Source organism: Carassius auratus, chromosome 5, assembly GCF_003368295.1.
Source record: "Carassius auratus strain Wakin chromosome 5, ASM336829v1, whole genome shotgun sequence".
In the NCBI taxonomy this organism is placed as follows: domain Eukaryota; kingdom Metazoa; phylum Chordata; class Actinopteri; order Cypriniformes; family Cyprinidae; genus Carassius; species Carassius auratus.
In genome coordinates this window covers 26451889-26464001 of record NC_039247.1, presented here as the reverse complement: position 1 = coordinate 26464001, position 12113 = coordinate 26451889, and the positions used below count along the sequence as shown (strand labels likewise).

Sequence of the window (12113 nt, the reverse complement as noted above, 5' to 3'; positions counted from 1 at the left end):
GTTTATATTCATTAAAAGAAGAAAATAAGACTTGGAGACGAATGTGTGTACACAGGCATTAGAGGGAGAGAGAGGGAGAGAGAGAGGGGTACGAGAGATGCTAGCCGGGCACCAACCGTAATTCATAGGTGAACCGTCAGAAAACTGTCAAAATCATGGTACTCCCGCGTGAGATACGTTTGGTTTTAATTAAAAAATGGCTTTGAAGATATTATGATTGGTTAGTAAATTCCGACGAGTGTGCACTGTGGTGTGCAAACACAGACAGTGGGGACACAGAGGGTCAAAGGTGTGTGAAAATACCTCCTTTCTGCTCTCTAAAAAAAAAACATTGGATCTTGTTTATCTGAAGCAGTCGGTTTCAGTATATTTTTTATACGGTTTAATTTATAACCTTTTTTAAAAGAACAGAATGTTTTTTCAACCTTGGTTAAATCGCTTTACATTATATAAATTATAGAATGTTTTATATATAAATGTGAAATAACTAAAATGTGTTTTAGATTATATAAATTGTAAAATGTTTTATATATAAATGTGAAATAGCTAAAATGTGTTTTAGATTATATAAATTATATAATGTTTTATATATATAAATGTGAAATAATTAAAATGTGTTTTAGATTATATAAATTATATAACTGAAATGTTTTTCAACCTTTAATTGTTTTTTAGATTATATAAATTATAGGATGTTTTATATTTATATATAAATGTAGAACACACCGACCCCATTTATACACCGCTCATAAACGTAATGGGAGGGGGAGAAGCCGTATAACCACACACACACACACACACACATAACCGTATAACTGTGATAAACTTCAAACAAACTAACTGACACAAAGATCAAACAACCTAACTGACACAAACTTCAAACAAGCTAACTGACACAAACTTCAAACAAGCTAACTGACACAAACTTCAAACAAGTTATCTGACACAACTTCAAACAAACTAACGGTCAATAGGGTAAAACTTTCTGTCAAAACCGCATGATCGATGCGTGAGGAGTCTTTCATGTACCATTATAATTTAAAACTAACTAGGTCAATAGGGTAAAACTTTCTGTCAAAACCGCATGATCGATGCGTGGGGAGTCTTTCATCTTCCGTTTAAACTAGCCGTCAAAACCATGATTTAGAACTAACTAGGTCAATAGGGTAAAACTTTCTGTCAAAACCATATGATCGATGTGTGGAAAGGTCATAGGTTAACCCTTGAACTCTTTTATCCCGCCCATCCATCATAAGGTTACCGGAAGTTCAACCTGTCAAAAGGTCAAAGGTCAAAGTCATAAATCATCTTGGCATAAAGTGTATTATAATAACTACTCATGGGTAGGGCAGAAGGTGCTCTATAAGCACTGTCAGTTAAACCTGACGAAAACCCACAGGCCGTTGAGGGGAAACACCCGACTGTCGAGACGAACACTGGATTGCGGCAGAGGGACCCCGCCCCATTTGATGTAACAGAGTCTTTCATGCAACTCTGAGATAATCATGTCACCACAAAAAGAACATGCAGCATCCATGAACCCTTGATCATTGTGCTGAATGACTAAAAGGGAACCATATGTATAAACACTTAGGTAAGGGTGACACTTAAGTTGCAGGGAAGTCGTGGCCTGACGGTTAGCGACTCGAACTTGCAATTGAAAGGTTGTGAGTTCGAGCCTCGGGCCGGTAGGAATTGTAGGTGGGGGGAGTGCATGTACAGTGCTCTCTTCACCTTCAATACCACGACTTAGGTGCCCTTGAGCAAGGCATCGAACCCCCAACTGCTCCCCGGGCGCCGCAGCATAAATGGCTGCCCACTGCTCCGGGTGTGTGTTCACAGTGTGTGTGTGTGTGTTCACTGCTCTATGTGTGTGAACTTTGGATGGGTTAAATGCAGAGCACAAATTCTGAGTATGGGTCACCATACTTGGCTGAATGTCACTTTCACTTCAATGCTCTTAACCCTTGACTTAGGGATTTTTTCTTCTCCTGAGGGAGTGGCGAGTTGTCTCTCAAAGGCACAGCCAGGAGTGTCAGAGTGGGTAATTTAATTTCTCTCAGAGGAGTGTTCGCAGAGAGTGATCCACTCTCTTGCAGTCTTGAAGTTGGTACAGAATGCTATCAAGGGGTGGGGTGTTCCACGGATAATGGGGATTATACCCTTTGACGGTTAATATGATTTGGAGTATATTTGACAGGGCAGAAGTGGACTATCCAGCTGAGGAGAGACACACTCTCTAAAGCACAGGGAGTGATATGGCATCCCTCCGCAGAGTTTTGGAATCTTTGTGTCTAGCTACTCAACGGAGCTTGCCAGCACAAGATTTGCTTTCTAAGTATGTTAAACACTATCTCTAAGGCCAGGGCTCCTTCCACTAAGGCATCTATAGACATGAATGGTTTCACCAATTGGTCCATATTGTGGACCCATTTAACTGTCCAATAACAATCATTATATCCTTTTTAAGAGTGTCTTTTTTATTGTACATCCTCTACATTGAAACTGTATGCATGCTATAAAAATAATCCATACTCACTTTAATAATTGCCCATTTGGTAGAAATGACCTAGGGTGTGATTCTTAAAGGGAGCAAAAATTATGAACACCTTTGCCCTTCCACCCTACCAACTTGGCACTTTTGTTGGATCCTCTCACAGGACTCCCATTCAAGTCATGGCAGACACATGAAAGGCCTTCCTGTATCTAAGCAAAGACTGTCATACTGGATTGTCGGTACATTATATTTGTGTTTGTGTAACTTGACATACTTGAGCGACAACCCCTCACTGTAGCATATGGTGTAATTTTATACACTCTGAGGCAATGTCAAGTGAACTAAATCAAGAGGTAACGTCTTTGGTTACTCCCATAAACTTGGTTTCCTGAGATGAGGGAATAAGACATTGCAGAAACTGCAGTGACACCTAGCTCAGAATCTTGCAATATGCCATTATATCGTCAGTTCATGCCAGCATAAGGAATACTATAAAAACATACTTTCCTTTGCTGAAATGTATATTATGTATACTGTGCATAGTATGTAAATTTATGCACAGTATGTTAATGTACCAACAATACAATCTTTTTTGTGATTTTCTCTTTGATGAATGAACCAGATGTACAGTAATCTCAGACATTTTGACCCATTATTTAAAAAGTAATATAAAAATAACTTTTTATTTTCAATATGATAAATTGTCAGTTTAATCTTAGAAATAAAAAACAGTTATTGAAGTTTTTTTTTAATAAAACATAGGGGTGCTCCGATCACGATCGGCCGATCGTTAATGAGCATCTCATCAGTAAAGCCGGTTCTCTAATCAGCGGTTAATTCCATCAGGTGCGCGATTTCACATAGAGCAGCTGTTACTACACAGAGCCGTTAACTGAGAAGATGCGCCAAAAATGCTGAAAATGAAGTCGATTTGCGCATCTTCTCAGTTAACAACGGCTCTGTGTAGTAACAGCTGCTCTATGTGAAATCGCGCACCTGATGGAATTAACCGCTGATTAGAGAACCGGCTTTACTGATGAGATGCGCATTAACGATCGGCCGATCGTGATCGGAGCACCCCTAATAAAACAATGCACTGTAAAATACTACTGTTAGACACAGTTTTTGTGGAGTAATCTCTACGGTTTATTTTGAGAAATAGTCTTAATTAAAATGTCTATATATGAAGACTTAGGGTTGTGATATGTATTGATTGTGGATCAAGCACTCAATGCTGTTTGCACTCTGCACATTTGTGTGTGTGTGTCTATTTGGGAGTGCAGCAAGGGGCTAAGACGACTTCTGAACCTCCTATTGTACCTCCGATGTCTGAAGAAGAAGATGAGGAAGAGGAGGATGAAGAGGAAGAAGATGAGGATGATGATGAGGTTCCACCCATTATTGCCCCACGACCTGAGCACACCAAATCTGTTAGTACAGCATGACATATATTTTTAAGATATTAGATACATAATGTGTTATAAAAAAAAAAAGTCAAATATGAATACATGTTGCATCATATTACTAAGATATTTCTCAGGAGAAAAATCTGAGAAGTGAGACACTTAAAGGGATAGTTCACCTAAAAATGAAAATTACCCCATGACTTGACCCTCAAGCCATCCAAGGTGTATATGACTTTATTCTTTCAAACGAATATGATCTTTATCTTCTGCTAACTGTTTTACATGTGTACATGAGAGTGTGTTCCAGCGGATGATGTGAGAAGTAGGCATAGCAAAAGCCCCAGCGAGAAGTGAAGAACGTGGAAGTGCAGAGGAGAGAGCAAAGCAAAACATAGGGAACATGTTAGAAGTACAATACAAGGATTTGTAAAGAAAAATGTCAGAGGATTTTGGAGAAAACTTTACTTCCTTTTCCCTTGTAAACAGAACTTGGTTATCGTGAGACTAGCATATTTTTATTGGTTTATTGTATTGTGATTTTTTTTCGGTTTCTGATATGTTCGGTTTCAGTGAGTGGAGCATACATGAATATTCATGAGTTTCTTGGACATGCTTGTGGAACTGAGAATTTTAGTTAACACTGTATCTCATCAGGTTTACAGGAATATTTTAAAAAGGTACTGGAATATATAAAACATAAGTAAATGTGCACTGCAAACTAATAAAAACATTATAAAATGCTATAATATGATGAACAAATGTAGTTCAGGCATAAGTTTCCACAACACTGGAAATATGTTTACCATTTTTTAAACATTCATTAAACCTTCTGATATATAAGGGGCGTTAAAAAAAATCAGTTCCATACATATGGCGTTATTTCCCTGTCAAATGTCGAGAGCGCATAATTGTAGCGCGAAAGTACATTAATATGATGTGCGAGCGTGAATCTCTCTGTTCGCGCGCGGAATATAAAGTGCGCGAGCGCGAATCTCTCTGCTCGCGTGCGGAATATAATGTGCGCGAGCGCGACTCTCTCTGCTCGCGCGCGGAATATAATGTGCGGAGCGCGAAGCTCTCTGTTCGCGCGCTGGAACTCGGCGCACCCTCTCAGATACACGTTACCCTTGTAAGAATTTTATCTGGGCTCGCTCAGGTTTCTCAGTACTCTTCTATTTCTTTCCTCTTTGCTCTTGGCATAAACGCTGTTAAAACGGCAACAACCAATCAGAAATAGGCTTCAATGACTGACTGAAAACGTGACATAGTAAATGGAATCTTATTGGTTGATATTGAACCGCACATGGAACATTAACATTTACATTTAGACGCTTTTATCCAAAGCGACTTACAAATGAGGACAGTGGCAGCAATCAAAAACAACAAAAAGGGCAATGAAATATAAGTGCTATAACAAGTCTCAGTTAGGTTAGCACAGTACACGAAGCATGGGCTTTTAAATAATATAATAAAGAATAGAGCAAGCTTTGTTCGAGGTCTTTACACACACACACACACACACACACACACACACACACACACACATATATATATATATATATATATATATATATATATATATATATATATATATACATGCATACACACACACACACACACACACACACACACATATATATACATATATATATATATATATATATATATATATATATATATATATATATATATATATATATATACAGTACATACACATATACATGCACATACATACATACATACACAATTGCATAATAAATAAATGAAAAGAGAATAGAATACAAAAATATTAGAAAAGTAGTTTGATTTTTTCTTTTTTTAAGAATAGAATTAGAATAGTGAGTGTTCACTTGGAGAATGTAAGCTTCTAGAGGGCACATAAGTCTGAAGAAACAAATTTAGCCAGTGCTAGTTTTGTAGGCAAACATCAATGCCTTGAATTTTATGCAAATTGATAAACAGAGGTGTTACGTGCATAGAACTGGCTGGAAGACCTGCCAAGAGGGCATTGCAATAGTCCAGCCTGGACAGAACAAGAGCTTGAACAAGGAGTTGTGCAGCATGTTCTGAAAGAAAGGGGTTGATCTTCTTGATGTTGAATAAAGCAAATTTGCAGGATCAGTTTTATGCGGTCTGAGAAAGTCAGCTGATCATCGATCATAACATGGAATAAATTCACTGATGTTCAATCAAGACAAGCCGAGATGGATCCACCGAATTGACGATCTCAGGTAACCAGTTTTATTATTTATTTTTTTTATGTTAAATGTCAAATGTATCGTCTTGATTGAACTTCAGTGAACTTATTCGTGTTCCATGTGCGGTTCCGGCGCGAGCAGAGAGATTCGCGCTCCGTACATTATATTTCGCGCGCGAGCAGGGAGATTCGCGCTCCGCACATTATATTCCGCGCGCGAGCAGAGAGATTCACGCTTGCGCATCATATTAATGTACTTTCGCGCTACAATTATGCGCTTTCGACATTTGACGGAAATAACGCCATACACACATGTTAGGGAAATTTTTAGGTGAACTATCCCTTTAAAGTCTCTATTTCAACTTGTTGTCTATAAGAAACCATTAACAAATGTATAATTTCTCGTATTTCCCTTTCTTTTTCTATTTACTATGCATATCTTTGCTTTTACTCTATAACTGTATCTTTCTGTAGATCTTCACTCGCTCCGTTATTGAGCCAGCTGCACCTCCTGCTTCTGTTAAAGAGGACAGGACCCATCCAGATTCTCAAGTACAGCCAGAGAACATGTCCAGTACACTATACGGTCACACTGACCGACAGAGGAAAAAATCCAAGATGACAGATGAGGAAATACTGGAAAAACTCAGTATGTAGGCGAGAGTGTTGCTTTTAGCTGTAATGATGGCAGAATATTATTTAACTGTTATGATATACTATAGCAACATTTGGTTCAAGGGCTCCAGTAATCTTAGCCTTTAAAAGTTTATATATCAACATAAATATTAGTAATAAGAATATTTAAATAAACTGATACTTGATGTAGGAAATGATGTAGGAAATGATGTAGGAATATCTTTATTCAAGAGGATTGTAATAAATTTTGTGATTATTCTTTTTCACTTCCATTAGTATAGTTTGGGATTGGTTCCAAAATCTGATGAAATTATTTACTTTTCTTTCCATTTGACTCTACACATGTGATCCAGAACATCAGCAGCACTCAACACTAAAACAGACTTTATAGTTCTTATAACAGACAGAGTTTACTGTTCTTACTCTGCCTGCGATACTCATCAATCATCCCTTTTTGGTAGTTAACTTTAGAAAAAGCTTTGTGTGTATGTTTTTGTTTCTGTGTGCATATGTATATTCTTAAAGGGTTCTCCTTTCATCCAGGAAGCATTGTTAGTGTTGGCGATCCTAAGAAGAAATACACACGTTTTGAGAAAATAGGACAAGGGTAAGTTTTTCTACAGTCATCATCTATGCAACACCCAACAATTCAAGAATAAAGAAAAAAATGTCAAAGCAGCAAATTAAAATTTAATTCAAACATGGTTACTGGCCAAAGAGAGGGAGAGAGAAGTTTAATGTATTTTGAGTTTACCTGTTGATATCCAGTATTTGCTCAAAATTATTTATTTTATTTTATTTTATTGTTTACTTGAACCGTAAAGGTGATGTTTTCAAGAATATTCATCCTGCTCTTTTAAATTATTTTAGATAATAACCAGTGACTGTCAAGCTCCAAAATTGACCAAAAAAGACAAAATTATCAGTACAGAGCCCATATTTTTTAATGAACTTTAATATACCTTTTTAGGGCCCAAGCACTGATGGTGCGAGGACACTCTTGTATCTGATCCGTCTATTCTTCTTCTTCTTCTTCTTCTTCTTTTTCTTCTTCTCCCAAATGAATAGCATTTTTGAGGGCTTAAACATGCTCAAAAAGTCATTAAACTTTGCACACACGTCAAACCTGGTGAAAATTTACGTCTGACATAGGATTCAGAAGAGGGTGTGGCAAAATGGCTCGACAGCGCCACCTATACTAAAAAAAATCAACAGCCTTCCAGCTATGTTTCACGTACATGCATGAAAATTGGCACACACATGTAACAAACCAATACCTACAAAAAAAGACTTCTGGAGCAAAATTCTAAACACAACAGGAAGTCGGTTATTTTTAATATTATGAGCAAATTTTGTGTAATTTTTGTAATGCGTTGTATTTTAACGAACTCCTCCTAGAGATTTATTCAGATCAACACCAAATTTGGTATGCCTAATCTTAAGGCCTTTGCGATGTTAAATTGCGATGTTTAAAAGCCTGGCGAATTTTTATGATTCTCCATGAAAAAGGAAGTTGCTATAACTCAGACATACAATGTCTAATCTGCCCCAAACTTCACAAGTTTGATAAGACTCCGAACCTGAACAGATTGACAAGGCCATATTCAGTTATAGTCATAGCGCCACCTATTGGCAACAGGAATTGACATTTTATGCTGTGACGAACTACTCCTAGAAATTTTATGACATCAATGTTTTTTTTTTTGTGGTCAATGTGGTCGCGATATTCAGTTGTGAAGATCTTGAGTTTTCATTAAAAGGCGTGTCCATAGTGTCATGACGAAGTTCGATGTCTCGCCATGGGAATAAAAGATGTTATAACTCAGGCATAAGATGTCCGATCTTCCCCAAACTACACATGTGTGTTAAGAGTCTTGGCCTGAACAGATCTGAAGGCCAATATTCCATTGGGTGTGGCAAAATGGCTCGATAGCACCACCTATACACATTCAACGGATGTGTCACGTACATGTACAAAAATCGGTACACACATGAAACACACCAATACCTACGAAAGAGTCTCTTGGTATGAAATCTGAATCCCAACAGGAAGTTGGTTATTTAGAATTTTCTCTGCAAAATTTGTGTTGTTTTTGCCATTTTCAGGGGTTGAACTTTAATGAATTCCTCCTAGAGATTTATTCAGATCAACACCAAACTTGGTCAGGTTATTATAAAGGCCTTTGCGATGTAAAATTGCGAAGATCTTGAGGTTTCGTTAAAGGGCGTGTCCATGGCGGCCTGACAAATTTCGGTGTTTCGCCATGAAAAAGGAGGTTGCTGTAACTCAGACACAAAATGTCCAATCTGCCACAAACTTCACATGTTAGATAAGACTTCTGTCCTTAACAGATCTACATGCCCATATTCACTTATAGTCATAGCGCCACCTGCTGGCAACAGGAAGTGACATATTTTATGCTGCAACAAACTACTCCTAGAAATTTTTTTGACATTAATGTATTTTTTGTGGTCAGTCTAATCTAAAGGCCTGTGCAAAGTTAAATTGTGGAGATCTTGAGTTTTTGTTAAAGAGCGTGTCCATGGCGCCATGACAAAGTTTGATGTCTCGCCACAGCAAGAGATGTTGTTGTAACTCAGGCATAAAATGTTCAATCTTCCCCAAACTTCACGTGTTCAATAAGAGTCCTGGCCTGAACACATCTGAAGGCCAATATTCCATTATAATGATAGCACCACCTGCTGGCAACAGGAAGATTGGCACATATATGGAATATACTTTGATATATTCCACTTATATTTATGACTTTAAATGCATATTTCTCACCGTTTACCTTTTTACTAAAGCCCGTTCATCGCTAGCCTGGTAATACCAGACTCTGCTACTTCACTTTGCTTCGTAGACAGAGTCTGGAATGGCATAATAGAGAAGTGTTTTCTCTCTCGCTAGGGGGCGCTTGTCTGAAGTTTAAAATCATTGGTTACCCGTAAGCCAATCAGATACGTTTAGTTATGACGTATGTTATGCCCCTGTACAGCCGCATCGAAGCACAGACATCATGCATCGGACTCAAATCTATGATTGAACTTCCACTGTAAACCTGTTGTAAACACATGATGATGCGAGCGAAATACTGGAGTGAACATGGCTGTAAACGACTTTTGCAGTTTGAAAAAGAGTTGAATGTTCTCCATAACAGAGTGAATTGCATCCCGTGTCTCGTTTCCCATTTCCACGGTCGTTTCGGTTTTCGATTTCTCTAACCTACAATGTTAAACTCGGCGCTTAGCATCTACGTCACGGCTCTCAGCCCGCCCTCTGTTCGTTGATTGGCCCGGCTGTTTCCAGACCGGTGGCAAACAGAAAGCTCTGACGCTGTATCAGACTGAGTACAGAAGCGAAATTAAATTGAGCGGAAGTAGGAAGTCTGACGTAGTCAGGCTAGTTCATCGCTGCTTGCAGCTTTAATTTATTGTTATTTTCTCAATTATTGCATTGTAAAATCATTAAAGGGTCATGAACTAAGTAATCAAAATTAACTTGATCTTTTGACATATAAGAGGTCATTGTACTGTAAAAACATTCTGTAAGTTTCAGAACTCAAAACATTCTTGTTAGTCAAAAAACAGCTTACTGTATTTTCCGGACTATAAGTCACACTTTTTTTCATAGTTTGGCTAGTGCTAAGACTTATAGTCAGGTGCGACTTATTTATCTAAATTAATTTGACATGAACCAAGAGAAATTAACCAAAATAAAACATTACCATCTAGAACCAAGAACCAAGAGAAAACATTACTGTCTATAGCTGCGAGAGGGCGCTCTATGTTTTCAGTCATAGACTACAGGATCTGTATATACTGCTCAGTGCTCCTGTAGTCTATTACTCAAAACATAGAGCGCCCTCTCGCAGCTATAGACAGTAATGTTTTCTCTTGGTTCTTGGTTCTAAATAAATGCGACTTATAGTCCAGTGCGACTTATATATGTTTTTTTCCTCATCATGACATATTTTTGGACTGATGCAACTTATACTCAGGTGCGACTTATAGTCCGAAAAATACGGTATATTGAAGCCAGATATACCTGCCAAAACTACAGGTTGTGGAATGTGCCACTTTATAACATAATAGTGTGACTAAAAACCACCTCAGTAAAAGATGATCACCACCTGCTTCTTTATCACTGCCTCTTTGGCCACGCCCACAGATTAGTGCAAGTACGGTAAAATAACATGAGAGGCAAGCACAGGTCTATGTAGAAACCAAATGATAAAGATGGTTCTGTAAACAACAAGATACTTTGCAGTGCCAAGCTGTGGGGGGAAAAAACACCTTCTGATCCCAACACTGGGAATTAACTTCATTTTTAAGAAGTGTCCTGTCTGCGTCCTGCCATGTGGTTTGTGATTGTAGCTACATGTAGCTTAGCTTTGTTATCACTCTCTGTTGTCTAAAGTGATAAAATATAAATTTAATTCCCACCATATATCCGATATTATCTATCAAACTATTCTGACTGTTCTCTTTACATTTTAAATCTTGAGTGCAGCACATATACAGCGAGTTAGCATTCGTTAGCCAGTTAGTTCCATTCATATTTTTATTTGCGTTTCTATTTGTCTCTTACCGTTCTCTTTTATCTCTTGACCCATTTCTTTTCTGTCTTGCACATTTTTCACAAGTGACTGTGAGGTCCCCACTCAGTGACGCATGCACTGAGAAACCTGAACAAAGTGCTCTAGTTTTTGATGATTATCTTGTACTCCACGTGAAATCAGGAGCCAGAATGCCTGACATCTTGGCAAATTTAAAAGTGGTGGCTAATGCTAGATTTGAAAATTCAATAAGATTGTAATTCATGTCGGCACTTTTGATGTTCGACTTTACCAGTCGGAGATCACTAAAAATAACATTAAAGAGGTGTGTGAACTTGCAAGCATGATGTCAGACACCGTAATATGCTCTGGTCCCCTGCTTACCATGTTGATGAAATAAACAGCAGACTGTCACCACTCAATGTCTGGATGTCTAAGTAGAGCCCACAGAATAACATGGGTTTTATAGACAATAGGACATTTTTTGGGGGGCGACCTGACCTATTGAAAAGAGATAACCTTCATCTCTCCCGAGGTGGTGCCGCTCTTCTGTCTAGAAATATGGCACATAGTTGAGTGGCTCATAGTCTTAGAGTTTAAACTTGACCAACTGGGGCCCAGGTCAGACTGGTTAAACCGACTGTCTGCTAGCTGCCTCAAACCACAGAAATCAGCTAATTCTCAGGACATAGAAATTCTTTCATCTAGATTTCACACTATAGAGCCTGTGTCTGTTCCATGAACTACAAAAAAAAAAAAAAAAAACTTTTCCAAACCAATTTAAGAGTAACAATTTAACAAATAAAAATATCAATTTA

At 38.0% G+C, this 12113-nt stretch overlaps 1 protein-coding gene across 5 annotated transcripts in view; it reads left to right on the top strand.

The window, feature by feature from the left end:
- LOC113084081 (serine/threonine-protein kinase PAK 3) overlaps positions 1 to 12113 on the top strand; it is a 302344-nt gene that overhangs the window by 194856 nt on the left and 95375 nt on the right. For all 5 annotated transcript variants that reach the window (XM_026254774.1, XM_026254769.1, XM_026254770.1 and 2 more), the window contains 3 exons: positions 3781 to 3927; positions 6575 to 6749; positions 7280 to 7343. In XM_026254774.1, the coding sequence (XP_026110559.1) occupies positions 3781 to 3927; positions 6575 to 6749; positions 7280 to 7343 (386 nt within the window). The remainder of the gene's footprint in view (positions 1 to 3780; positions 3928 to 6574; positions 6750 to 7279; positions 7344 to 12113) is intronic.